We start from the raw sequence: 26,869 nt of genomic DNA, 5'->3' as shown, positions 1-26,869 counted from the left end.
TCAACGCCACGCTCATGCCAAACAGTAGGAGAAGCTTATAGTACAAAAGCCAAGGTCAAACCCATGCCAGCAAAGAGGGTGATCCGAAGGCAGTCAGCGACCACACTTACTGCAGCGGCGCTCGAGCTTCCCTTGCTAGAAGCGGTTGCACTTGTGCTAGCGCTTGCTACGGCGTTCACGCCACTGGACGCAGTGACTGGAAAGTTGCTGGCGACTGAAGCCGTCACTGTCCCACCAGTAGCAGAAAATGTCGAAGACATGGTGCTGCTGATGGTGGTGTTTGTGGTGGCAACAGCTTGTGAGTACGAGGTTGCTGTGCAAGCGGCGTAAGACGTCGAGCTCGTCCACGTAGCGTCTGTAGAAACGGATCCAGATGGCGTAGCTGTGCCGACTGTGGCGTAGTTCTGTACGATGCCAGACAAGCTAGTCGGAATTGCCGTCGAAAATGCGGTGTCGGTTTCTGTTAGTGAAGCGACGGATCTGATGAATGATGCGGCTTCTTGGGAGTCGATATTGTAGTAGCTCAAGTGACTCGTCTCGCTGTATGAGGTCTGGTTGGCGGCACAGATCGGGTCACTGGACACACACCAGTTGCGCATGATGTTTGCGTATGGTTGGAGCTTGGCGACTTGTGTCGAGTCGCGTGGGAACCAACCGTCGAGGGCAGAACCGTTGCCGTAGTTGTAAGTCATGTTTGCTGTGTGGCGAGTGTCGCCGAAGATCATCACAGCGGCGACTGTGTCTTGTCAGTGAACGCCTATGCGTGTTGATCGATTGACGTACCCTTGTTGCCAGGACTTGTGGTTGAGTCCATAGCTGGTGTCTCAGGCTGATAGCAGCCATTGAATGAGTACCCGCCACCACCACCAAGAATATCAGAAGCTATCTGACCGCCTTGCGAGTATCCGGCCAGAATGATCTTCGAGTCCGGACATTTCTCTGCATACGCAGTCATTTGCACATGGCCTGCGACAGCACCATCGTATGCAGTCTGGCAGTACAGATCCGTGTAAAGTGCTGAGAAGTACAAGTTCTCGTAACCACAACTTGCCAGACCATCGCAAGTCGCCTCTACCAAGGCCGCTTGTCGCCCAGGGTATGGCTCATTGTTGCCTCGAGCCAGAAAGAAATGCACATCGTCGCACACCGCACAAGGGTCCGATTGTGCACTCACGATAGCAGCTAAACCAGCCGAAGCAAGCGCCAAGCGAGTGTAAGAAGAAAAAGGCATAGTCGTGAAGATGGATATCAAAGTCTAAGTGACAATAAGAAGTCCTATAAGCATGCGACTACTCCAGACCCCAGGCTAGTGTGTACATAGTAGTGGTAGGATAACGCAAAACAGACCAAGCATTTCTTCCGGGCGTGGTACTCAACGGCATAGATTGCGAGCCGTGTCCGGACAAGTCTTGTAAAGAGCCAGTCAACCTATACTTGGCTACGCGTATCGATCCCTTAGTCAGTTCATCTTACTCACCCCTGCATTCAAGGCCGCGTTCGGTTTCGCCGGCTAAGACGTCGGCGCATGAGGCCAGGCGGCTTTGCAGATCTGTACATAGATGCATATGGTTGTGCCACTCGTGCAGTCTCACCGTATTTATCTTCCTTTGGCTGGCCTCTGCCGCGTTGCTTTAGGTGTGCCAACAGATGGTTCGAGGCTATCGGGAAATGCAAGATGTGCCTGGGCCGGAAGTTGTGGCGTATTCGTTAGCCTATTATGGTGTTTCGCTTATGTGGCCCCACAGAGAGTGCTCCGAGTCCTCAACCTCTATCTTATCCACCGAAAACAACCTGCATCGGTGTGAAGACTTCAATAAACCCTTTGTCCAGTCTCTGTGGATCAGCAGCACGATTCTCAGACCCGTCGTCTGGTCTGCACAGCAGTGATTAAAGCCGAGACGTTGGGTATGGCCCGGCCCGTCTGCCGTGACACGTGTGGCGTCAAACTCTGGCATTAGGACACCGACTCGTGGTTACATTCTCCCTCTGTTGAACACCGCACTTACACATGATAGATTGCATCAAGCCACCAGCAATGAGACGCAAGTATCCATTTGTTGCTGTATGACTCCACGATATCGATAGGCGTCTCTGCTAGACCCGCAACAGCGACGAAGAAACGTCTCCATGAACGACTATTCAAGGAGAGATGCCTATATTGCATGGTCTCGTACGGTCCACTGGACAACGTTTGCGAGCTCTTAGAGGTCGCGTGACTAATAGATTGGCATATCACGTCCAGAACCACTCCTGCGCGATGCTCGACGGGGTTTCTGTTCGTCAGACACCCACTCGATGAAGGTGGTCCAACGGGTAGCCATGCTCCAGCAGCACAAAGCGATGACAAGTCTGCTCCTGTCAAGATGGTCGAGATTATGCATTTCGTGCTATCACTCTTGTCCTGGAATTTCCAGGTGTCGTTCGATTTAAGCATCCCACGATATCGCAGGCTACGCAAACATGCACATATTGACTCTCTCGTGAGACTTTGTTGCGCTGTTTGCGACGAACACAACGCTCAGCAGAGCTCGTCCAGTGAGGTATACGGCAGCGCGATATGTGACCAATGCGTGGACAAATGTGTGATACCACTCTCTGAGCAGGTCGTTGTGAAAGAGACCAGCTAGTAGCCAAGATGGGCTCCTACCGCCTTGAGGCTGGAGAGTCCAAATCCTCGCTGTCACGAGACTTCTGCTGGTGGATCAATCCCCGAGAGAACGAACAAAGGATCAACCCCCCTCTGACAGGTTGTAAGGTACGCACAGTTTGTTGAAGTTGTCCTAGCTACAGTACGTCAGGGTGCAAGCGCGGATCAGCGACTGGCTCTGACCCCGACGGAGGTGGCTTTGGCTCTTAAGACAACCATGAGATTGTGCAGTGTAGAGCTATATCCAGACAGAGTACGCTCGAACCAGGGGAAAGAGGAAATGCTGCTACGGAAGGCAGACCAATCGAAAGCATACAGTGTTAGCATTGTGCCGGACCGTTGTGCAGCGCGTGTTCGTCGCCGATCTAAGTACTGCTTACGACCTCGTCCACAGCACTCGTGTTATACGTGCTGGCTATGGTGCACCGGAGCAATTGTACTGGACCGCCCTCCAGGCATTTCTAACACAAGACAGTAGTCTAACGGGACTAGACGCATCATTGCCTTTGCGCGCAATCGAGAGCCGTTGCGAGATCTTTGGGCATCTTAGAAAGAGGTACGGAAGGCATGTTGCGCATGTTATACATAACTTGACATACCGTGCACCCATTCCGTTGGACTTTGGGCTTGAAATCATGTCTGGGATCGTCAACACGACCCTGCTACTATGTTAACCTACTAAAATGTATCTGCAGTTGTAGACAGAGCATTGCATATAAATGGTCTGTTCGGTTGACGATACTCCATACACCTCAAAGGAAGAGGCCAGATAGTTCTGTCGACTGCTATATGATATTCGCTGCTTGTTGGACTGGTCGACATGAGCAGTGACTCCGCCACCGTCATTATGGTGTCTCAGCGTTTCTCGCATCGATTTCCCAGATTGGATACGGTTTGTCTTCACTCACGTCAGGCTCGTGATCATCAGGCGCAGACTGCTTCTCATAGGCAAGAATTTGCAGGACCAGCCGCCAAAGCTGTTTGTGCCGTTCGATCCGATGGCCCAAGCAGGCTATTGATCTACAACTTTGCGGAAGTTCGGCTCACGTACCAATCACTCGAGGTAGTGTAGTGTGCCTACAGGATATCATTCGCAGTCGTGGGTTGCGGAGTGATCAAACAAGAACAAAGTCATCTAAAGTCATCTCCGCGATCTAGACGAATTCGTCGCTGTTCTCTGTCTTCCTTTAAGATAGACGAGGTCCACCTTCAGCGACCTCTCTTATTACTCTACCTGCGCACAAGCATCTTGAAGAACGGCGCCCCACCAGCCAAGCTTTGAACCACAACGCTTACCCACAACTTGACATCGGCTACCTGATCAGACACCCCCATACCATTCTGCTCTACACGGACAGGCTCCGCAATGGCACCGAGCTGGGCAGTACCTGTTGGCTCCCTGCTAGGCCTTGTCGCAGTGGGCCTCATATTTGTTGCCTGGTTCTTTCCGCACGCATGGAAGAAGGGCACTCAGGCCGAACGAGACTTAGTCGATGGACTTCCAGAAGAGACCCGGGAGGCGCGCATCAAGTACAATCGTGCCATAATCAAGCGCTATGAGAAGCGGTTGGCTAGGGAAAGAGGCGAGTTCGTGGACGATAGTGACGATGATCTCGAGATGCAAGCCCCAGAGCCGCCACCACCTGCGTATGTGCCGACTGAGCACTCCAAAGTCCCGGCGGAAAGGACGGCTGGTGCACAAGAATCTGTGTAAAGTATGAGAAGAGACATGGTTATGACTTCAAGAGATATAAGGACTCCACGATGGACACGAAACCAGGAGTCTTCGCGCCGAGCCCAATTCTTGCATGCAGCATTACAGGCTTCGCTAGCTAGCGCCCTACCGTTCTGGCTGGACTGGTCACTGGTAGGACATGCTACATGGCCGAGTATCCTCTTGCGTCCTGGAGGTAGCAATCAATGCACGAGTTAGCTCCACTAATGAAATCTACTTGTGCCAAGCTCTCTTCTTTGCCCAACCGTAATGTTGGCTTCGTGGTTTAACGAGATGTAGCCTCCACATGTGCAATAGCGAGATCCTTTTCAGGGTCGCCACCAGTAGCACCAACGGCACCGCGCCTCCAATCCGGCGACCTCTTTTAATTCGTCCTGCTCGCCTCATTCGACAGCATCGACCTGCCCGAACAGTTTATCCATTCTCTCCAAACTAATGCCCTTCGTTTCCGGTACGATTACAATGACGGACACCAATGCCAGGACGTTCAGACCGAACAGTAACCAGTAGCTCTCTGTCCCGACCTCCTTATGAACTGTGGCCATGGCTGTGTGATGGCGAGAAGACACGAAGTCTGGCCCAGCAGCGAGATACCGAAAGCCTTGTCGCGGACGTGCTGTGAGAAGATCTCTGAAGCAATAGCTGGCGGCCCATCAGACCAGCAATATGTCAGGCCTACGATGAAAAGCATTGCGATCTCGACTACCGCGGCAGCTTTGTTGGTGTTGTGCGGAAACGATGTCGTCAAGCTCGACAAGATGAGGAGAGCGATAGCCTGAATTGCGAAGCCTGTGATAAGTAGCTGTCGCCGTCCGAACTTGTCGACGGTGAAGGTATTGACCTGCACGATGAAAAACTGCAGCACAGGTTGTATGCCATTGATAGCCAAGGTCTGATGACCTTTTCCCCATCCCAAGACATGTAGATATAGGTTGCGTACATCGTGACGGGTGCAATGCCTCCCATCTGCTGGAGAGCCATGGCGTAGAACCCGTAGGCAAGACGTTTGCGCATGGCGGGTGTCTTGACCAGGCCGAGATATCCTGGCTCGTAGCGCCTTCGATATTCATATGAGGCGACCATTTAATGACATTCAGCACTGACATGTTCGTCCGTGGGTCTGCCGGAGCGGATGCGTGCAAGCGCTCCCTATACCTTTTCAGGTACGTCAGGATACTTCTTGAGGAGCCAGCGGGGACTATAGGGGTCAAGTCAGCACAAAGAGATAGGTGTGGATGTGTCCAAGATAGCTAGCGAGGACACTACAAAGAGCTCCGGTGGACTGTAAGGGTTAGCGTTTGAGGATGGTCCGATGCTTCAACCGACAGGCACACGAGGACTTCGGTGACTTCGTGCTTGTAACTATATCAAGTAGCTTGTGCCTCAGAATCACCGCCTCTACACAGTGATTTTGGTCTCCAGATCGCCTTGCTGGGCAGAGATTTGCTCGTTTAGACTTACTCCCCGTGTGGAGACTACCGAAAATGGATAGTGTAGTTCGAGTTCGAAGTCCAATGTTCGGAAATTACTGCATTCTAATCTGAGCTGGAGGTTCGATCCTGCCCGTTTTGCACCACTTTGTCTGTGCACAGTTGACTTCGCTGAAGGCCGACTCGCATCTGACCTCTGCCACCTCTATTGGCACGAAAGTAGTATGGGATGAAGTGAAGTTCCGGTATAGGGTTGCACGACCTCAGTGCTTGGTCGAGCTCTTGCACGGTCGTTGCCGGCGCCGACCCGAGCTGGTCAGGGGATAGGATAGACGCGCCATCGTGAAGCGTTATGGCGACGTATGTATCGGCTGTCTGCTGATCGTGAATATATTTTTCAGACAGCTGCGCTTGAGTGTTGACGGAAGTCCCCTGTTATTATTGTCAGCTGAATGTTTCCGAGCAGCACCCTTCCCGACATGCCTTGAAGTGATCCTGGACCCATGGATTGTCGTGATCCTCGACACAGTATGTGAGTGGGCCTCTCGCCAGTGATACTGTATTTTGTCTGGTGTACGGATGCTGCACTAGCCATCTTAGCTTCATCGGGAGTGATAGCGTAAAGGAAGGGTTCTCCGCTAGCCATTGCTCCGGTATGCAAAGATAGCCGTTGCGGAGGACCGCCGTCTTACAAGGAGGGTGTAGCTTGCGCCAGCGTCAGCGATTGAGCTCAACTGTGCGGGACTGCCACAGACTTACGCTATACTCGACAGCCCAGCCTGGTATACGCAGCATAAGACTGACCATGCCCTGGCTGGGTGTTATGCTGAAGTGCACATCCCCTTCGTGAGGCCACTTCGTCTCTTGACGAATCTTGGCTTCACCGCCCCTGATTCGTAGATCAAACTCAGACGAGACGTACAAATGTACGGCGACATGGCTGACCCCAGTACAGTCCACGTGTGTATTCCAAATGTAGCCTCCAATCTGGGCAAGCAACCGCAAGATGTTTGGCGGGCAGCAGGCAACTGTGAACCAGTCCTCGCGTTTGGACAGATCGGTATTGCTAGAGGCCAGCTGATTCACATATGTGAAAGATTTGCCATCGTGTGACATCGCTGTGAGCACTGCATTGTAAAAGCAAAGTTCCATGACATCTGAAAATCGTGAATTGCAGTCAAGCTAGAAGAGTTAGCTTAGCTCGTTGCGTCGGCGTAAAGGCTGACCTGGAGTATGCGTTGTGCAAGCATCATCACACCAATAGCGGCACACGTCTCTGAGTAGCAACCGCCTTCGTCAGTCCCTTGAGGCAGGAAGTAGTCAATCCCAAATCCCTCCCACTGTTTGATGGAACCGATCCCGCCGGTCACATACATCTTCCGGTCTACCATATTGTCCCATAAACGATACAAAGTCGACCGTAACTTGTGAGGGGCGGCCATGGGACCCACACGACACAAGTCTGCCACGGCGGTGAGAAGGTAGACAGCACGCACACTGTGACCTTCTACCGTAACCTGATCCTGAATTGGTTGGTGAGCCTGATGGTACCTGGTCCGCACATTAGTGCTGTTACGATCTTAGCGAGATGATTTCACCAACCAGAGCGATCGCGGTGATGGGTAGAAGGCTGCTTGTTTGTGTGGATCGTCTCCACGACGCTTTGCTTCCACATCATAATAATGGCCGCCCTCACAGCCATGTGGATTGCCGCGCTCGGTAACGAAGTACTCTGCGAGCTTCAGATGCTTCGAATTTTGGGTGCGATCGTAAAGCCGCAGGAGAGCGAGTTCAATCTCGGGATGACCTGGGTAGCCATGCATCTGATTTTCGCCCGGACCGAAATTGTGGCAAAGGAGCTCAACGTAACGTAGGATGGGGTCCAACAGCATGTCGTTGCCGTGAAGATCGTGATGTGCTAGAGCTGCCTCGATCAAGTGTCCTGCGTTGTACAATTCGTGCATATCGCGAAGGTTCGTGAAGCGCCTGCCTGGCTCAACTACTGTATAGTGGATGTTAATGTAACCATCGGGTTGTTGAGCAGTTCTAATCATGTCCACTAGTTCCGAGACTGCGTCTTCAATCACAGGTAGGCGTCGTTGCTTCAGTATATAGCAGGCTCCTTCGATCCATTTCGCGACGTCCGAATCCCAGAATAGGTGGTTCGGTATCGGCCAGACCTCAGGAGGGTCAGAATATGAGGAGTGCCATCGCAACGAGAAGGCGTCATACCGCCCGGTCCTCTTGAGCACATCTAGTTGGTACGAAAGCGTGTTGATTATGACAGCTTCACGTCGTCGTCCAACCAGCGAGTCCTCATGGATACGCGTGGCAGCGAAGCACATCTGGGGATGAGCCATGATGTCCTTGTCTGGCGGCGGATGAATATGCAATGCACAGGAGTCTCGGCGGTTGGACGAGACGTACATGTATTCGTGACGAGCGATCGCCCGAGGCGACTGCAGCAGCGATCGCGTCAGCCATAGTCTTCATGGAGATGAAGATTGCCTCGTGTCCACAAGCGAGGCCTCAACCAAGCCCGCTCTCACCAGGGGTCGAAGCTCCGGTGGGAAGAGGGGAATGAGGACCGAAGGGGCTGTGCACGCGCCAACTACCTCATGTTTGGTACGCCACGGATAGACGAAGGCAACCGGGAGCCTCAATCAGATTCCTTTGAACCTGTCCGCCCCTCTTACTCCCCCGGAACATACAATGCGCCACCCCATCCTTCAACATGGTCTCTCCGGGGGGTGGCAAAGAGTTTCTATGCCGACATTGTTCCAAAGGCTTCGGCAGAGTTGAGCACATGAAAAGGCACGAACTCACACATTCGCATGATCGGCCATATCAGTGTACGCAATGCCCAAAGAGATTCGTGAGACGGTACGTGTTCTTGGCACGCACTCATGCGTCGGCACGTTGCACCGTGATCTGCTTCCGCGAAATACTATTTGCTGAAGGACATCTATTCACCACCAGCCTACTTGATCCGAAGCTTGATCAGACAAATTACTGACGAGTCTCAGCGACACCTTGCAAAGACACATTCAGACACATCAGGCATCGAGTCTGGTTCATGGTGGTGGTCGAGCTTGCACGAATTGTGCAACTGCCAAAGTGCGTTGCCAAAACGATGGGTCGTCGTGCGCAAGATGCGTCGATCGAAGCATTCCCTGTTACTACCCTTCAGATGGCACCTCTGTTGTTGGAGAGGGGCAGGAGTATGTCCGCTTCATGCCAGCACTCGAGCCTTTGGAAGATCCAATGCTTGATATTACAGCCGGATTCGATGCCGAATACTGGGACCCTGCCATACTGTCGACTACAAATTGGCTAGATGCTCTGTGGGACAGCTCACTTGATGCCGAAGCTGCAATCGAGTCTTTTGTGGTGCCTCCTGGCAATGCTGCCCTCAGCTACATACAGGTTCCCAGCGCCTCCACTCCACATGGCGGCCCTTCCATAACGTCTGGCGAGACGGGCACTTCACCAGCCACGCAAGAAGAGCAGACACCGGGAGAGTACTATGTGGATGGCCAACCAGCACGTTTGCCACGCACGAAACGGCGACGAATGACCTCCTCTGTAGAGGACTCCCTACCTGGTGAGCTCCTGTCGTTGCAATGGCAGCCACAGGACAGCTGGGCCCAGACTGACGGCATTGAGCTTTCCGACCAGGATTATGCGAGTGTCACGGCTACGTTCGAGCAGCTCTGTACTGCAGGCATAGCTGGCAAGCCAGCTTTCCGAGGAGAAGTACCCTCAAAAAGATTGCTAACGTACCTGCTTGTGGCGTACTGGGATGGGTTTGACACAATATTGCCCGTAGTGCACCGCACTTCAACGCTCCGTCAAATGGACGTATACACAACATTAGCGTTATGTGCGGTGGGTGCTGCGCATGCTGATGCTCCTTTGCACGTAGTATTGTCAATGCACGAATTTTTGAGCAGAGCCATGGAGCAATTGGCTATCTACAACATCTCAACGCCGATGCAAGCGAGCACAGTACATGCTCGTCTAATCCTCTATATGTTGGATGCTTATCTGCCAGGCGATGCAGGTGGTAGTGCTGCCAGATTGCGACCAAGCATACGTAGCATATACCAAGATGCGGAACAGGGCTACCAAAGCTGCGTCAGATCCTGTGCTACCCATATGCTCTCGTGGGAGCTATGGCTACAAAAAGAGCAGTGGCTCCGGCTTGCTCACGCTGCATGGCTCTTGGATTCTATGCATACCTCGCACATCCAAAAGGATCCAGTGTTCTCGTTACAAAGCAATGGCCTGCCGCTGCCCTGCCACGAATCATTCTGGCAGGCAGCTAGTGCAGATCGCTGGAAAGCAACATATAAACAGCCTGCAAGCTCGCCGTCGCTCCTACAAGCCCTTCAAGGCCTATACGTGGAAAAGCGTTTACCACAAGAGACAGGGGAGTTCGCTCGAGTTTTGGTGATTCACGGCTTGCATCACCGTTTGTGGGAGGTAGAACGCTATCTTTCCAACCCATTGTCCAGCTGGGAGCCCACAGCGACTCGGCAGGCAAGTGCCAATATCCTGCCAAAGGAGCCAATCTGGCTGCCTGCTGTGCCCATGTATGCAAAGTGGCAGAATTCGACGTGCGATGCATTGGATGTCCTCCACTGGCAGGCCAATGCCACAATAATGCAGGCCAGTGGGCTGGAGCATCCGACTGTTCTGCACTTACACTTTGCTCGCGTGGTGCTCCTGGCACCATGTGAACACATTGTGAGATTTGCACGAACGCTGGCTCATCTAAACGAACCAGCTTTAGGCACCAGTGCGGATGGTGATCAACGGCTCGTCAGGCGGTGGGCTGTACAGCATCAGTACAAGGCTCGCTTGGCTGCCGTACATGCTGGAGTTGTTCTTTGGCACGTTCGTCGGTATTCTGCTGATGCTTTCTACGAAGCACCTTGCGTGGCACTAGCGACCTTGACCCTTTGGGCATTTGGCACTTTCGCCGATCGTCGCGCACCTCAAAGGGCTTCCCGGAGACAGAGCTTAACTCCCACGACTCGGCTCAACACCCATGCCCTAGGTGCACTCGGGGAGAGCAGCAAAGAGGTCGAAGCACCTTGCGACATTATCCTGCTCGATCGTCCAACTGACGACGAGTTGGTGCAGCAGTTCATACGAGACGGGCACGCAATGCAACCACACATAGGTGGTGTGGGTGACTTGTATGCATCTACTGGACCACGCCGGGTACTGGTTCAAGGCAGCAAGCTCCTTGGGTCTCTGAAGCGCTGGGGAGTCGCCGCAGAGTGGCGTGAACTTCTGGATTGCCTTGCTGGAACACTACAAATGCAGTAGTGCATAGGGAGCGTTCTCCACATATGCCGGCATCAGCCTGTTTTCTGTCACATCCGCGGCTCAGTAGTGTACTCGGGCACTCGATCGAAATGCCTGATGGGGGCATAGAATGCTTGCAGCGGCTACCGGACCGCACCTTCTGGTACATCACATGACAGAAACATCACGAGTCAAAGGCTCTCAAGATTGTGCTCCTTGTCAAATTATCGTAATGTACGTGAGATTTCGCGGTCTGCCTCAACAACTTCAAAAAACATCATGATCCGTGAGCCCGCTTCGATGTCTTCCTGGTCGATGCCATACTCAGCGGCTACTATCGAGGGGGCTTAATAGCGTTCAGGCGCCGCTGAGCAGTCTCCTTATCGGCATGTATCTTTTTGATGCTATCGTGAACATTCTGAAGGTTGGTCCTGGTAGTGTTCAGCCGGTTCGACCACATCATGTGCTCGTTTCTCCAATGCCGCATATCTTTTGAAGGTTAGTCTAGCACTTCATTCCGCATCTCGTACACAGTGGTTACCCGGTAGGTTCCTCTCCGACGGCTTCACGTTGGCGAGATGTTCCAGTTTGGTATGGCAGGTCTGTCTGTGTGATAGCAAATTGTTCTGTGATCGCATCTGGTGCGCAAGGTTCTGATTAAGATGATCGATCTGACGGACGAGTTGATCAGGCGTCATGGTTCCGACTTCGTACTAGGAATCAGTGACGCAAGTAAGAGGATGAAGAAAACCGGTCGATCAGAAGGAAGCAGAAGGGAAGTAGGCTTGCGAGGTTGGAGGGGCTTGATCACTAGAAGTATCTCTCTGCCACAATACACCTTGCCGCCAGCCTTGCGAAGCTGCCTCGATAAGGCAATAGGGCGCTTTATCGTTCAAACCTTGAATCATGCTGCCTCTGCTGGAAGACCAGCCTTGAACGCCTTTATCGTGACGGTTCCGTTCTGGCCACTAGGCTGTGCCGCTCGTGAGCACACAAAGGCTACACTACAGGTAATAACCGGTCAAGAAGAAGGGGGCACTCAAAGTCTGCGTATAGAAATGCGGGGAACTATATGGTTCCTGTACAACCTTGGTATAGATCGTATGACTCTCGATCCCTTCGGAGTGTCCTCCTCGTGTGCGAACGCTCGACTAGAACGTAACTCGGCCACAGTTCTCATTCTTGTGTAGAGTGACAGGGCGCCGTAGTGGAACACACGATCGGTATGATGCGGGCTGCGAGTTCCGGCGTAGTGCTGACTGTAAGCTCCGCACTCGAGCTCGGTGCCTATCTTGAGATCATCACCGGGTTACTTTGACCGGAGATCAACCCAGCGTCTTGGTATGGTGGCCTTGCCATACCGCGACAAAGGCGCAGAAGCCTCGCGAATCGCTCCACGCCCTACAATGCTATCATGCCAGTAGGCGGGTCATCTCCCACTACGGACACCCTGATAGCCACCTGGAGGCTCGGACGAGAGATGGCCAACCTGCCGTGTTTGTGCCGTGTGAAAATCATACATAGCCTTGCTGTCAGGTGTCAGCGTCTCTGGAAAGAAACTCATCTGATCTCGACTTGGCTTCGATCTGGGTCTAGCACAACTTTGTTCGTTGTGAGAATTTCGAAAGACAGTCCTAACGCCCAGGTGGTTGCGGAGCGGGAAGTCACTGCTGCTCCGAGATCTGGTCATCATCCATTGCACACGCTGATCAGCCTGTAGGTTCAGCAGTCAAGATGGGGTAGCGATGCTCGACAAGACCAGGAGGTGCAGCGAAACGGGTTCAGTGAACCCGCCCAAGATATTTTGTCGCTGACTACCTCAGGCGAGACAGTGGAAGTTGCATTGCGGATGAGCAATCTCTGTTCGTCGGCGTCTACAGAGAAAGAGCAAGCTAGCTTTCTTACGATGCATCTGACCTCCGATATGATCTTCTGTGGCAGTCATCAAAGCAAATAGGATTCGAACGAAGTACAATCTCGCTTGCTGTTGGCAATCCAGTAGGTGATCTGATGAGTAACGAGGGGATACAGCTCCTTGCGATTGATGTATAGGGCACGATATGAATCCCGATTCTCAGCTGATCTTGTGTTGCGATTGTGGGAAGACGTCTAGATCCTCGCCGCTTGACATGCTTGTAACGAAGATCACCCGTGACATGTATGCCCTTTACCAGCGTTGTATACCTTGGCAGCACTAGCAGAGAGTCGTGGTCGTGGGCATCACTGCTACCATGATTCTTGAGCATATAATTGTAGTCCGTCGTCCATTGGAAGGAGACAGAAATGCATGTCGAAGCAGTCGCTCGGGTACAGCGGAGGACAATCAAGGAAGAAGAAATTAGTAAGAGGGAAAAGTCGAATGCCAAGGTTGAAGCCTTCTCATGAAGGTGGCCGTTTCGGTTCCGACTTAACAAGGCGACTCCAAGTTGTAAGTGGATAGATTAGGAAGCATGATCCACTTTTTCCGCATGTGTGCCCACTACACGTGGTCTACCTACTCAACGCTTACATACACCCACGTTTTGGTTCAACGACCATTCGTCTCGTATTCCATAAAATCAAACCTTCTATCGGCATAGAGTCTAGTGCAAAGACTAGCATCCTGCTGCCTCCTGGGCGTGATCGTACAAGGCAGTCCGGATTTACACGGCTTTGCAGTGTGCCCTCCCCTGGCAGCATCTGATACCGTCCATGCTTCGGCGACTGTGAGCATGTCCGTCAGGATATTCCAGTGTTGAAAACAAGCTTGCAGGTCTAGCAACGACTGGCTTCGACTAGACTTACGTACGTGGATGACGGATTGCACGATCGTCGATGGTCCAAAAGCATCTTCCGGGTACTACCTACAGGGCCATGGAGGGAGAGCGAATGTTAGGACCGAGAGCAGCGAAGCATCACCAAGGACTAGACCTGCAAATTGGTCTCCACTAATGTACTGCCTTGAATCCTTCCATGGTTCACTCCTATTGCGCAGACGCTGCATCGCGTCCGCAGACCAGACCACTGCGGGTGGACTCACCCTCAGCCTTGAGAGTCAAAGCACCAGTGGCAACATATTCAACGATGCACTGTGGTCAAAACCCTCTGCGGACAAGAGTCAGCTAGTTCGGCGTCCACTGTACGCTACTGCCACAGAGAATACTACGTCAGAAAGCCGACTTACAACGGTGGCTTTTATCAACGGCCCATTTGCGACCACACAGCTGAAACATTAGTCCTGCGGGCCCGAGCATGATCGCCATTTGGTGGCTTGGAGGATTATTCAGGTATCTATATTTGCTCTACAGATACTCTGGTAGAGCTTGGTGAAGTACCACCGTTGATGACCTTCACCAACCTGTCGTGCAGCCATTCTCTTCAGTCTCGATACAGCTTCTAATCTTGCAGCCAATCAGTCTTTAGGTGCTTTATCCTCCTTGCCCTGTCCGGCTGGCAGACAACCTCCGCCTCATCCAATACTTCGTTGCCACTACCTGTACACAACATCACTCGTGTCGACGGCATCAAGTTCGAGAACCTCGCCGTCCGCTCCAACGGTCAGATCTTAACCACAACATCGTATCCCAATGCCAGCATATACCAAGTCGACCCACTGTTTGTGAAGAACCTTGCTACGAGCTATATAGTCACTGACATCGCACAGGGGTGTCTTGCCGACCACCCTGATATACGCAGCCCCAAACATCATCAGCGCCAACGGCATCGTTGAGCTCGAGCACGATATCTTCTACGTGGCCGTCGGATCCACCAAGCTCCTCCCCACCTTGCAGCTCAACGCAAGCTCATACGCGATCATCGAGGTTGACGTCCGGAATGTCTCGGTCTTTCCCAATGGCTCGTTGACCTGCCCTCCCACCGTCAAGCAAATCGCAAGCTTACCACATGCCGCACAACAGAATGGCATTGCGCTTCCCCGGCCGCTCTCCGATAATTTACTGCTGGCAGACTCCCTGCGCAGCCTTACCTGGAAAGTGGATATCTGTAACGGTACCATCGGCGTCGCTCTGAACGATACAACAACCAAAGGAAGTGCTCCGACTGGAGCTGCAGCTACTGGTGTCAATGGATTGAAGGTGCATGATGGTATGATGTACTACACCAGCACAGGCGCCAACAAACTTTACAAAGTGCCCGTGGACGAGCTTGGGATCGTAAGTCAGGTACCTACGCTGGTCACCACGAACCTCGCTTGCGACGATCTGGTCATCGATCACGAGGGTACTGCGTACGTCGCTGGTCCACTGGATGTGCTTTTGAAGGTCAGTCCCTCCAGCGAGCAGACGATCATCGTTGGCACAATCAATCCCAATCAAAGTGCGCTTGTGGGACCTACTGCTGCGAGGTTTGGCCGTCTGGCATCTGATCGCTGGAGTTTGTACATCACGACCAATGGTGGATTGCAAGAGACGATCCCAGGTACGACAGGTGTATCTAGGATCGATTTGGAAAGTCGCTAGTCGTGCTGCTCGAGAGCCATTCGGGCACGAGGCTGCTAAAAATCTGCTAGACGTTGATCAAATCTATCTCCCGCTGTGTATCGCTTCCAAATGTCGTGAATTGCAAGGAGTAGCGCAGTACAGTCGCTGGTTCGGTATCATCAAACCCCAAACAACGTGATCAAAACAGCATCCTAACCAACACAACAGCGACCGCTATCCCATCCAGCCATCCGCCCTCCTCAACCATCCTCGCAGCACCAGAAGCCGCATCGCGATCATTACACATAGCAACCTGACTCGTCCCATTCGCCTCAATATGTGCCCAAGCGCAGCTCAAAAAGTAATCAGAGTTGTTCGCTTGGCAGTACTGCCAGCAGCCATTGTATACCTGTACCGGACCAACACAACATGATGTCAGGTTCTGGAGTGGTGGGTCTTGAGCGTGTGGGAGGCCGCAGAGGAGTTGTTTGTTTTTGTCCCAGTTGGGTGGGAGGGTTGTGTCTGTTACGAAGTTGCTTGGGCAGGCTGGGGGGGGGGGGGGGGGTGTGGTTAGTGATATCGGAAGTGGAAGTGGATGTGGATGCGGATGTGATGACGCGGAGGTGGGCTTACTGGTGAAGGGCACGGTGGTGTTCATTGGAACCAAAGCGGAGTATAGCGTGAGTAGTGATTATGTCTCTGACAGACACTCGAGATGATAAGGCGTGGTCACTAGATCGCTGTATGAGTCTGGCTCCACGGCCGTCACCGCGTGCTATACATATAGCCTGGACAAGGTACATAAAGACATTTGATTCTCGGTGCTGGCTCAGCCTGGCGGCTGCTTGTCCAATACTGCAAGCTGATGTGGCGTTGCGACTATGTACCTTTAGACTTTGCCAGCCATGTTTGTCGGCGCGTAAGAGACGGGACCAATGTTGCGCGCTTATTAAGTGAGGTGAGGTGAGGCTCGAAGCGGTATGATCACGTGCTTGAATCTCGAAATCGAAGCTCATGTTTGCTGACTGCCTCATCTGCTGTTGCCGTAATTGAATGTGAGTAGATATCTTTGAGAAGATAAGTACGTACGGCCTCGTGCACAAAGAAGGTAAATGTGGGAGTGTCTGGACGCGTAGGCACCAGACTGCATGAGAGCTTGGGTCTGGAATCTACTTAATGCCATCCTAGTCTGCACTTATGGTGTGGCCTTCCTCGATGTCTGAAGTAGGATCCGGTGCTCCTCAACGCCATTAGAATGTACTGTACATTGCCGTGCAGGTTTCGCAACATAACCATGAGTCTGTGTCGGACGAATTCGGTAGTCCACCGTACGATGCATATCTCTTCCAGCACGCATTCAGCTCCATACCCTCCTCCGAGTCGTCAATGATGTCCGTCGCCATGTCCCTCCTCATGGTGATGTGCCGAGGGCATAAAGAGCTGTTCGTAGACGAGGTAGCCGGCAAATGCTACTGTCGCTATGCCGAGACCGGGGAATGAGCCTCGAAAGCGTGCGCCCCGCGTGAAGGGACCGGTGTATCTCCAGGCTTCTCTGTAAGGAGACATGTATCAGCAAATGCTCTTCATCCTTTGGTGAGAGATTCCTCGTACGCTCGTGCCCAAGGGTCGTTGGCCGGCTGTCCCGCAGCCGCAGCAAACTTGCGGGGGTCGAAGCCCGTGAGGTTTGGTCTTCGTGATGCCATTCTGTATGACGTGTGATGTCTGACACGGTCGACTGACTGTATGGCAATCACTCATATGTGCTCAATGGCGGGTGAAGCTGTTGTCGGCATCGCGGCTTCGGCTTCGCGGAGCGCTCGGCAGACCTTCCTTGGTCTTTGCTCAGTAGCTTCCCCAAGCACCATCACCACCTTCGAAGCTTCCCACGCTCTCCGTTGTACATCTCATTTCCCTCGCTAGACTATATTGCTCACAAAAGGTCAACCTCGCGGCCAGTCAAATCTAACGCCCACGCTCTGGTCTACCTGTTCATTCGCTCCTCCACATGCCAATTGAGCCTCACCCGACAGTCTTCATCACTGGCATCACTGCCACAACCCAGGCGGGAGCACCACTGTCTTGGACAGCTCGTTAGCGACCAGTCATTGCAAGCATGGCTCCACGCATGCACCAACCGCATATGTCAAATCCCTTCCAAGGAATGAATCCACATCACGCCATACCACAGAACTCTCATTACCCGTCACAGTCCACTCATCTACCTGGCAGCTTCAACTCACAGCATGGCTTCGGCGCGAACGCCCTAAATGGCGGTATATCACCATTCCAACCACCTTCAGCATACGGAGGAACTGCTTTCAGCACGGGTGCTGGCGCAAGCACGTTCAATGGTGGCATGCTCGGAGGCCAAGGTCAAGGCTTGGCATCAGTAGCAGCACAGCAAGGCTTCGCGCGAGGAGCAGCAATGCAAGAGCACTCCCACCAAGCAGAAGCCGCTAGCATGGGTCTGAAGAGTGGAGCACAGGGCCGCATACGTGAGGTATGGCGACATAATCTTGATGCTGAGATGGCAGTGCTGCGGGAACTCATCATGAAGTACCCATATGTGTCAATGGATGCCGAGTTTCCCGGTATAGTCGCGAGACCGATCGGCAACTTTGCTGGAAGTAAGGCCGAGTACCATTACCAAACACTGCGAGCCAATGTCGATATCCTCAAGCCAATCCAGATCGGTATCACGCTTTGGACACCTGAAGGAGAGCTACCACCGACTCAACCCGACCCAGCACTTCTCAGCCAGCTGAACAGCCGTAAAGCACCGTATCAGCCAAGCGTTATGTTCTTACCGTGCACATGGCAATTCAACTTCGCTTTCGATCTGAACCAGGACATGTTCGCCGAATCATCCATCGAAATGCTGCAAAAAGGCGGGGGTGTCAATTTCGAGCAACACCAAGAACACGGCATCACGCTCGAGACATTCGGCTCCTTACTAATCACCTCCGGCCTCGCCTTCTCAGACGAGGTGAACTGGTTATCCTTCCACTCAGGCTACGATTTCGGCTACCTCATCAAGCTCCTCAGCAACGATGCACTTCCAGCCTCCCAAGGCGACTTCTTCGAACTCGTTAAGACCTTCTTCCCGCGGTTGTGGGACATCAAGTCACTCCTTCGACACGCACAACGTCAGAACCAACTAGGACGTATGGGCGTAGAAGGTAACCGTGTCCTCTCAACTCTAGGCCAGCGCTCGGGTCTCCAGGACCTCGCGGACGAGTTAGGCTGTATTCGTGTCGGTTTACCACATACAGGTGGCAGCGATGCCTGGCTGACCGGCCAAGTCTTCTGGGCCATGCGGTCGAAGATCTTCGGTGGCAGCCTCGACGAGGAACTCGCGGATCAGATCTATGGCCTTCATGGTGTAGCGGCTCCCGCAAGCCAACAGTATCGAGATGAATTCCTTGCCGCGCAGGGAACGCCTGGACAAGCACATAATGGGATTTCTGGTACTATTAGTACGTTACAAGGTGGTGCGCAAGGGTACACGCCGAACAATCCTTCCACGCCTACTTCTACACATGCTGGTCTCAATACTACGACGCCTGGTCCTCAGTACGGTGGGCATAATCTTGGTGGTGGCTCGCTTGGTGGGCAGTTTGGACAGTTCCAGTATCCTGGCAAATAGAATGGGCCGGCGAATTTACAAGCACAGGCACGAGAACGGATGGTGCCAGGTCAAGGCGTTGCAGGGCCTAGTACGGGGCATCACGGCGCATGGGGTTTCGGCCAGTTGCCTCCTCGACCAGAGTCTCAGGCACTGGTTGCTCACCAGCAGATTAATAGTGTACCTCCGCCACCGCATGCGTGGCCTGCGAATTGGCAGATGATGAATATTTGGGCATCACATCCTGGGCATGGTGATATGATTTGGGGTCCGCCTCAGCACGCGGGAAGAGCAAGGGGAAGAGGGAGAGGGAGAGGGAGGTGATTGTCCTCCGCTTCTTGTAAGTTACCGATCGAAGATGGAACTACGGATGCCTCAGCACAAGGAGCATATCCAAAGGTCTGGGACCATTCGCTTTCTACAGCAGGAAATGTCTCGCGCAAGGCTAGCGGACAGGAAAATGTACGATTACGTTATGTCGACGCTAGATGCAAAGCAGAGATGTGCTGATCGTTATGGGCTGCAGTCTGTGGACTTGATCGTGGTGTTTTCAAAAGCCAGGAATTGGACTAGCGAAGGCGCTTTGGGCGTCGTTATAGCTTACTTTGCTGATGCATTACAGTAATGATCTGTACATGTATCAACGTTTCAACTCTCCCTCTATGCATACTTGGGTCGTGGATCGACAAGTGAGAACACATTGATCCGTACTATCAACTGCCGTTTCATACTATCTGAATACTGCATACTATTCGCGCACATCAAGCTGCTAACCTTAAGCTGCCTTACCAACTCTCTTTCCCCCTTCCGACTGAACGTCGACAACTACCAACCACCACCCAACTCCACCTACAATTGAGCCCTAGCCCCCCTAGAACTCGCCCTGCGTCCGTCCACCCCCTCCCTCTCAACCTCAACATGCACCCTCACCGGCCTCGCCACCAACCCCCCCAGCACCGCCAACCCCCCAAGAACCACCAACGCCGCCCCCTCCATCCCCAGCGTAACAACCATATTCGTCAGCGCCAAATCCGCCAGACTCACCTCCCCTCCCTGTTGCACAAACATGAAGACCGTGCCCCCGACTTGGATGGCGAGGAAGATTGCAGCCAGCGTGGAGGCGATGAGGGGGACCGGTTTGATGCCGAAGGGTTTGTAGAAGAGGACGGAGGGGTGTTGGTGGGGTTCGAGGATGCGGGCGATGAGGGAGGCGACGGCCATGGAGGTTAGGAGGACGATGGTGGCGGCGAGGAGGAAGTGGAGGGTATTGATGAAAGAGCTGGTGAGGAGGGTGAGGGCGCGGGTCAGGAGTTGGTTGGGGGTGAGGTCGTGGGGGATTTTGGTCATGGTTGCGGTTGGGTGGTTGTTGTTGCTTAGGGTTGTGGCGGGTTCCAATCGGAGTTTGTTCCAAGGTTGTTTTGTTTGTTGGGGGTTTGGAGTGTGTGGTAGAGGGACGCGTGATGTCCGAGAGTTTCTTGCGTGAAGAGAAGATTTGGAAAGGTGCTCTGTGCTTATGATGGTGGGCGAAGTTATGTGTGGTGCGAAGCTTACGATTGTTCTCGCATGAGCTTTCATGGTTGCCCGGTTGCAGGCACGTCGGTCCCTTGCGTCATGAATGTCAATGCCTTTGTTCTTAGCAACGCCATGAAGACGGTGGAGACTCAACGTCTTGGAATGACTAGACGGACAATATTACACCACTGAGGCGGGATATGATCGGTTGCAGTTGCCGTCAGATAAGCATTAAAGGTACTCGACGATGATCTGAGCCCCTTTTCTTCAAGACTCGTAGGGCGCTTGTTTTGGTTCCGCTGGTCAGTCGAACGCCGTGCCATCCTCACAAGACAGCCCACAAGGTAGTCTTCCATCCCCACTCCCATGCCATCCCATGCCATCCCATCCCTCACCCACCTGCAGCCACCTTCTCCCCCCACTCCACCCACCGCCTCACACACCCATCCACCGCCCTAACCCCAGCCCGACTCGCCTCCACCTCAAACCACTCTGTATGCTCCTTCCCACAAACCCCACACCTTCGCAAAACCTGCTGCTCCTGCAACTCCAACTGGATCAATCGTTCCACCTTCTTCACAAAGGGGACTTTCCTCACAACATTCCCATTGACGTTGACATTGTCGCTTTGTCGTCGTGATGCTGTATTTATCAAAGGTGGCGGGCGTGTGAGATCCGGGTAGACTACTTGCTGTTGGTACTGTGATGGTGATGGTTGTGGGTCCCGCCGCGGCGGCGAAGCCGAAACACCAGCTGATGCCGCAGAAGAAGAAACATAAGGATACCACCGCACCAGATTCAACGCGTACCCACATTGCCTCTGCCACTCATTCATACGTCTAGTAACATTATTCGCCCTTCCAATCTTCAGCATAATCGTCTTCTTCCCGTCGCCCTTCCCCTTCGTTTCAGCCTCGGAGGAGCCGTCGAAGGAGTATTCGGTTAGGACGTCGCTTATGCGTCTACCTCTACCTATACTGCTACCTCTGCTGTCAATGTGTGTTTGAGGTGGTAAGGGTGAGGATGAGAGGAGGGAGCGAGCTGTTTCCGCTCCGGGAGCGGCCTTGGTTTCGGGCGTGAGCCAGAAGATGTAGATGTACCCTTCTTCGTCGTGGGGGGGAATGGGTTTGATGAGTTCGGCTAGGAGGGCGGAGGTTGTTTGCGGGGAGAGCGTTGCGGGGATGAGGGCGAGGAGGTTGGTGGTCTGGGCATTGCTTGATCTTCCGGGCGTGGCTGGTGGTGATGGTCGTGTAAGGGGCGATTGGATTGGTTTGCGAGGTGGTACGAAAGTGCTGGATGGTCGGTGAGAAGTTGGGATTGGCGCCGCCGAAGCCAAGTTCGAAGGCCGAGAACCATCCACCCTCTTCTTATGCCTCACCACTTCCACATAATCCTCCTCGGTTCCAGCTCCACGACCACGACTACCACCCATACAACAAAGCGAAGCCCAAAACCCGACCTTCTTCTCCTTCCTCCGAGTAATCGCAGGCTTCCCCTCAACCCCAGTCCTCCCATCCACCTTCTCCCTATCTGGCCTCGCAGCATAGTCCCTTGCATCCGTAGCCCTAGGTGGCCGTGGAGTCCTCGTCTTCTTCCTCTCCTTTCTCCTTCCAACACCGGCCTCCGAAATAGAAGCAGCATCAAGCCCCAATCTCTGAACCATAGTATCAATACTACTCCTCTCCCTCAACTCCACCACCTTCCTCCCTCCCCTCCCTCCCCGCTCATCCCTCCCATCCTTCCCAGCATTTCCACTATTCCCACCACCTCCTCCTACCCCCTCCTCCTCCTCCGCCTGACCCTTATGCTGCCAACAATAGAACCCCGCTTCCTCCACCCCTCCATCTTTATCATGTACAATCGCCACTACACCCCCCAAAGCTGAGTCCTTTCTCCGATGTGATAAGAGGGAAGCTTTAGGCGAGGCAGCAAGTGCACGTCTACACTGCCGGCCCGAAGAGGTCAAGCCTTTACATGTCGTGCCGGGGTTCTTACTGTCGTTGCGGCCGAGGAGTGCTTCGGGTGTCTTTGTGATAGTCGTGGTGCCGAAGGGGGGCATACTCCGTGTGCTGGGGTGGTTGACGATTTTGATAGAGTGATAGGGTAGAGATGGGTTGTGCAGTGGAGAGATATGTGATGAAGGGGATTAGTGTTAGTACCTACTCATATCTAGGACTACACAGCAACAGTGAAGAACTCTAGCTGCTATGCTATGCTATGCTGCCTTGACCGGCTGCAAGCAAGGGTGCCGCACTTGGTCGAGTTCGTAGGCTACAAACCACAAGCGCGACTCGAGATGGCTGGGCGAAGCTCAACGCCACAGCCCAGCCACAATTCACATGCCGGCGATCACTTCTACGACGATCACTTCTACGACGATCACTTCTACGACGATCACTTCTACGACGATCACTTCAACCAAGACGGGCAGATGTACTTCATGAATACTGAGACGTATGAGTAAGAGTGGTAATTGGGAAAAAGGAGAGTCGCTCATATATATGCCCTATAGACATGCTTCTTCGTGCCTCATGATACCATCATCATCCGAATAAAACACAGGACGGAACGCCTTCGCTGAATACCCCACTTGCTACTGCTGCTAATGATGACTCCGTCCCACATCTTCCACCGACCCCTCAGCCTCTCAAAGCGCAGACCCGTCCGATCGGAGTAGAGCGTGCTATACTCCTACATCTCCCCAAACAACCTCGCCGTCACATCCCCAATATACTCCTCCTCAAGCTCATACTCCTCCCCTCCGGCCCGATCAATCCCCACAAACTCAAACGCCGCGACAACCTGCTCGACCTGAAACCCCATCCCCGTGAACCGATCGATCATGGCGGGTGCGAACCCATGATACGCCTCCCTCCGCCGCCGCTCCTCCGCCCGCTTCTTCTCCTTATCCTCCACCTTCTTCTTCTCCTTCAGCGCCGCTTCGTCGAGGCCGGAAGAGCCTGATGAAGAAGCACCAGTGCGATTGGAGCCGGGTATGGGTTTGGGAGCGGCGGCATACCGGATCGCCCATTCGCGGGCTACATGGGCGAATTCCTCCGGTCGTGTCAAGAGCATACTCGCCACCTCCGCATCCTGCGGATCCTTCGGCTCGGGCGAACTCAACAAACTCTGGAGGCTAATCAAAGCACTCTTAAGTGTCAGAACGGGACTCCACGCCGCCCCCAACGTGTCCAGACAAATCGCCCCGGTCTGCGAACTCACATTCGGATGCCAGATTTTCGTAATAAAGCGCATCTCGGGGGGTTTGAAGGGGTATTCGGGGGTTATTCTGATGTCGACTTCGTAGCGGCCGGCTTCGTAGGGGGTGTCGGGGGGACCGAGGAAGTGGCCTTTGAAGCGGGTGAAGTCGGTGATTTCGGGGGTGCCGTCGGGGGCGGTAACGGTGATGCCGCTGTGGGTGTCTTTGAGGATGTCGGCGATTTCTTTCTGGAGGCGGCGGGTGCGGTTTGCTGCCATAGTGGCGGTCGGGGGGTGGAGTAGGTGTGGCAGGCACGGAGGGGGAGGGGAGAGCGGCGGGGTCGCTATGACGGTGGGTCGGTTTGGGTTGTGCCCTCCTCGGACTGCGTTGTGAGATGGAGGTTCAAGCTAGCTCGTATCTTGGGACTGTTCACTCGCAGACAGGGCTGTGGAGAAGAGGTGGGTAGGATAGACTTGAGTAAGGCTGTCGAGGGTCGGCAGTGAGTGGCTTAGATTGGATCCGGTCGAGTTTGCTGTCTTGCTGGCGTGACACCAGTTGCCTCGGCTTACTTCGTTCTGTTGTTTGTTAAACTGAGAGCGATGGTAGTTGTCATGGAGCTCGTGAATGTTTCTTGTCACATGTGTAAGAGAGACGGAGAGCAGGAAAAGATGGAAGGTGGAAGGTGAAGGTGAATGTGAGATATGCACGGAGCTATCTAATCTTAGCGCCGGCGATACGTGAGGCCGCGATCAGGCATGCAGCTGACGCAACCTTAAAGCATAGCGAGCTCCGTAGACAGACAGACACGTCCATCAACGCCGCCTATCATCCACCACATCCACCACATCCATTCCCGACACCACCTCCCCCATCAAAGTGTAGACATCAACCACAGCATCGAGACTCACTGGAGATACTATCACATCTGATACAACACTCTGAGCGAGCTCCCACACGATGGTAAGCAGACAGACATCACACGACCACACACAAACACACACACACAAACACCCACTAACACCCCCCCCCCCCACAGGGCCAAAACCAGTCCGGCCTCGGCGGTCCCGGCGGTCCACCAGGCGCCCCTGGCGACAACAAGGACAAAAAGGGCGATAAGAAGGACAAACCACGCTACGAGCCGCCACCGCAACCCACCACCCGCATCGGCCGCAAGAAGAAGAAGGCCCAGGGTCCCAACGCCGCCGCCAAACTCCCCATCGTCTACCCGACTGCACGATGTAAGCTCCGATATCTGCGCATGCAGCGCATTCACGACCATCTGCTGCTGGAAGAGGAGTTTGTGGAGAACCAGGAAAGGCTACGGAAAGCGAAGGCTGCGGCCGAGAAGACCGCCACTCCTGCCACAGCGGGCGGCGACAGCGATGCCTTGGATCGAAACGCGGATGAGAGGAGTCGGGTGGATGACATGCGTGGTTCCCCCATGGGTGTGGGGAATCTGGAGGAGTTGATCGATGATGATCATGCCATTGTCAGCAGTGCTACCGGCCCTGAGTACTATGTCTCCATCATGAGCTTCGTGGACAAGGATCTACTGGAACCCGGCGCGCAGATCCTGCTGCATCACAAATCCGTCTCGGTCGTGGGCGTACTCACCGACGACGCCGACCCGCTCGTCTCAGTCATGAAACTGGACAAGGCGCCAACGGAGAGCTACGCCGACATCGGCGGCCTCGAGCAACAAATCCAAGAGGTCCGCGAAGCCGTCGAGCTCCCCCTCCTCCATCCCGAGCTCTACGAAGAAATGGGCATTAAACCCCCGAAAGGCGTAATCCTCTACGGCGCCCCGGGAACAGGCAAAACCCTGCTCGCCAAAGCCGTCGCGAACAGCACCTCCGCCACCTTCCTCCGCATCGTCGGCTCGGAACTCATCCAGAAATACTTGGGAGACGGCCCTCGCCTCGTGCGCCAACTCTTCCAAGTCGCCGCCGAACACTCCCCCAGCATCGTCTTTATCGACGAAATCGACGCCATAGGCACCAAACGCTACGAGAGCACCTCGGGCGGCGAGCGCGAGATCCAGCGCACCATGCTCGAACTCCTCAACCAACTCGATGGCTTCGACGACCGCGGCGACGTGAAAGTAATAATGGCGACCAACAAAATCGAAACCCTCGATCCGGCCTTGATCCGTCCCGGCCGCATCGACCGCAAGATCCTGTTCGAGAACCCGGACCAGAACACCAAGCGCAAGATCTTCACCTTGCATACGAGTAAGATGAATCTGGCCGAGGATGTGGATCTGGAGGAGTTTATCGGGCAGAAGGATGATTTGTCTGGCGCCGATATAAGGGCGATTTGTTCCGAGAGTGGGTTGTTGGCGCTCAGGGAGCGAAGGATGAGGGTGAATATGACGGATTTTCGGGCGGCGAGGGAGACGGTGATGAAGACGAAGAATGAGGGGGAGCCGGAGGGGTTGTATTTGTAGGTATGGGTTTGGTTGGGTGGGGAGGGGAGGAGAGGGGGGAAGTGAAGTGGGATTGTATGAGGGGCTTCGGGCGGGTTGTGCGCTTGTGTTGCGAGTGAGATGCCTTTTTGAGAGTTCGAGGGGCGATGGGAAGTGTACTATAGCATTCCTTCTTCGCGATTCCGCTGCAAATGCGGCTAGAGTTAGTAGCAGCAGCAGCAATGAAACATCCGCCTTGCCATATCCTCCACGCTTGCCTACCACTTGCTATGTACCGCATTGTAGGCAGCACAAACCTACCATACACGTCTCTTGGAACGCGGGAAGTAGGAAAAGGGTATTTTCCCCAAAGAAAGCTGCACGCGAGCGTCATTCAAAGTGTGTATGCCGCTAGTGAACTCTAGCTTTAGAGAGTTGGAACTTCGTCCCGTCTTTTAGACGACGTATAATTGGATACCTTACAGCTGGAGTGTTGTTACGGTTTTAAGAAGGATGTATAACAGGTTACGATAGCACCGACTCTCAACAAACGAATCCCGCCCCCGCCTGGACCTTGGAACAT

At 53.6% G+C, this 26,869-nt stretch overlaps 14 protein-coding genes across 14 annotated transcripts; 6 read left to right on the top strand and 8 right to left on the bottom strand.

The window, feature by feature from the left end:
• Window positions 1-35: 35 nt before the first annotated feature.
• Window positions 36-1,231, bottom strand: LTS14_006363 (uncharacterized protein; the record flags this gene model as incomplete). The annotated part of the gene is made up of 2 exons (XM_064839059.1): window positions 36-736; window positions 784-1,231. 2 exons carry the CDS (start codon window positions 1,229-1,231, stop codon window positions 36-38), a joined length of 1,149 nt encoding a protein of 382 aa, XP_064693307.1.
• A 2,782-nt stretch (window positions 1,232-4,013) lies between these two features.
• LTS14_006362 (uncharacterized protein) lies at window positions 4,014-4,361 on the top strand (the record flags this gene model as incomplete). Its single annotated transcript, XM_064839058.1, has 1 exon — window positions 4,014-4,361. The coding sequence occupies one exon, from the start codon at window positions 4,014-4,016 to the stop codon at window positions 4,359-4,361; it is 348 nt and encodes a 115-aa protein (XP_064693306.1).
• Window positions 4,362-4,869: 508 nt separating this feature from the next.
• On the bottom strand, window positions 4,870-5,396 carry LTS14_006361 (uncharacterized protein; the record flags this gene model as incomplete). Its single annotated transcript, XM_064839057.1, has 2 exons — window positions 4,870-5,238; window positions 5,283-5,396. 2 exons carry the CDS (start codon window positions 5,394-5,396, stop codon window positions 4,870-4,872), a joined length of 483 nt encoding a protein of 160 aa, XP_064693305.1.
• A 1,133-nt stretch (window positions 5,397-6,529) lies between these two features.
• Window positions 6,530-6,928, bottom strand: LTS14_006360 (uncharacterized protein; the record flags this gene model as incomplete). The annotated part of the gene is given in 2 exon segments (XM_064839056.1): window positions 6,530-6,556; window positions 6,572-6,928. The coding sequence occupies 2 exon segments, from the start codon at window positions 6,926-6,928 to the stop codon at window positions 6,530-6,532; spliced, it is 384 nt and encodes a 127-aa protein (XP_064693304.1).
• An 80-nt stretch (window positions 6,929-7,008) lies between these two features.
• On the bottom strand, window positions 7,009-8,172 carry LTS14_006359 (uncharacterized protein; the record flags this gene model as incomplete). Its single annotated transcript, XM_064839055.1, has 2 exons — window positions 7,009-7,363; window positions 7,415-8,172. 2 exons carry the CDS (start codon window positions 8,170-8,172, stop codon window positions 7,009-7,011), a joined length of 1,113 nt encoding a protein of 370 aa, XP_064693303.1.
• Window positions 8,173-8,945: 773 nt separating this feature from the next.
• Window positions 8,946-11,149, top strand: LTS14_006358 (uncharacterized protein; the record flags this gene model as incomplete). The annotated part of the gene is made up of 2 exons (XM_064839054.1): window positions 8,946-9,033; window positions 9,093-11,149. The coding sequence occupies 2 exons, from the start codon at window positions 8,946-8,948 to the stop codon at window positions 11,147-11,149; spliced, it is 2,145 nt and encodes a 714-aa protein (XP_064693302.1).
• Window positions 11,150-14,450: 3,301 nt separating this feature from the next.
• LTS14_006357 (uncharacterized protein) lies at window positions 14,451-15,585 on the top strand (the record flags this gene model as incomplete). Its single annotated transcript, XM_064839053.1, has 3 exons — window positions 14,451-14,467; window positions 14,516-14,722; window positions 14,772-15,585. 3 exons carry the CDS (start codon window positions 14,451-14,453, stop codon window positions 15,583-15,585), a joined length of 1,038 nt encoding a protein of 345 aa, XP_064693301.1.
• A 1,344-nt stretch (window positions 15,586-16,929) lies between these two features.
• Window positions 16,930-17,249, bottom strand: LTS14_006356 (uncharacterized protein; the record flags this gene model as incomplete). Its single annotated transcript, XM_064839052.1, has 2 exons — window positions 16,930-17,098; window positions 17,158-17,249. The coding sequence occupies 2 exons, from the start codon at window positions 17,247-17,249 to the stop codon at window positions 16,930-16,932; spliced, it is 261 nt and encodes an 86-aa protein (XP_064693300.1).
• Window positions 17,250-17,659: 410 nt separating this feature from the next.
• On the top strand, window positions 17,660-19,192 carry POP2 (CCR4-NOT core DEDD RNase subunit; the record flags this gene model as incomplete). Its single annotated transcript, XM_064839051.1, has 1 exon — window positions 17,660-19,192. One exon carries the CDS (start codon window positions 17,660-17,662, stop codon window positions 19,190-19,192), a length of 1,533 nt encoding a protein of 510 aa, XP_064693299.1.
• An 828-nt stretch (window positions 19,193-20,020) lies between these two features.
• Window positions 20,021-20,518, bottom strand: LTS14_006354 (uncharacterized protein; the record flags this gene model as incomplete). The annotated part of the gene is made up of 1 exon (XM_064839050.1): window positions 20,021-20,518. One exon carries the CDS (start codon window positions 20,516-20,518, stop codon window positions 20,021-20,023), a length of 498 nt encoding a protein of 165 aa, XP_064693298.1.
• A 556-nt stretch (window positions 20,519-21,074) lies between these two features.
• On the bottom strand, window positions 21,075-22,742 carry LTS14_006353 (uncharacterized protein; the record flags this gene model as incomplete). Its single annotated transcript, XM_064839049.1, has 1 exon — window positions 21,075-22,742. One exon carries the CDS (start codon window positions 22,740-22,742, stop codon window positions 21,075-21,077), a length of 1,668 nt encoding a protein of 555 aa, XP_064693297.1.
• Window positions 22,743-22,979: 237 nt separating this feature from the next.
• Window positions 22,980-23,147, top strand: LTS14_006352 (uncharacterized protein; the record flags this gene model as incomplete). Its single annotated transcript, XM_064839048.1, has 1 exon — window positions 22,980-23,147. One exon carries the CDS (start codon window positions 22,980-22,982, stop codon window positions 23,145-23,147), a length of 168 nt encoding a protein of 55 aa, XP_064693296.1.
• A 227-nt stretch (window positions 23,148-23,374) lies between these two features.
• Window positions 23,375-24,160, bottom strand: ubc1 (Ubiquitin-conjugating enzyme E2 1; the record flags this gene model as incomplete). Its single annotated transcript, XM_064839047.1, has 2 exons — window positions 23,375-23,812; window positions 23,906-24,160. The coding sequence occupies 2 exons, from the start codon at window positions 24,158-24,160 to the stop codon at window positions 23,375-23,377; spliced, it is 693 nt and encodes a 230-aa protein (XP_064693295.1).
• A 679-nt stretch (window positions 24,161-24,839) lies between these two features.
• Window positions 24,840-26,328, top strand: RPT2 (ATPase of 26S proteasome regulatory subunit 4; the record flags this gene model as incomplete). Its single annotated transcript, XM_064839046.1, has 2 exons — window positions 24,840-24,842; window positions 24,919-26,328. 2 exons carry the CDS (start codon window positions 24,840-24,842, stop codon window positions 26,326-26,328), a joined length of 1,413 nt encoding a protein of 470 aa, XP_064693294.1.
• Window positions 26,329-26,869: the final 541 nt, after the last annotated feature.

The sequence above is a fragment of the Recurvomyces mirabilis genome, assembly GCF_035927965.1.
Source record: "Recurvomyces mirabilis strain CCFEE 5264 chromosome Unknown scaffold_16, whole genome shotgun sequence".
NCBI classification, from domain to species: domain Eukaryota; kingdom Fungi; phylum Ascomycota; class Dothideomycetes; order Mycosphaerellales; family Teratosphaeriaceae; genus Recurvomyces; species Recurvomyces mirabilis.
The sequence above is the reverse complement of the archived record's forward strand: the minus strand, read 5'-3'. Positions and strand labels throughout refer to the sequence as shown.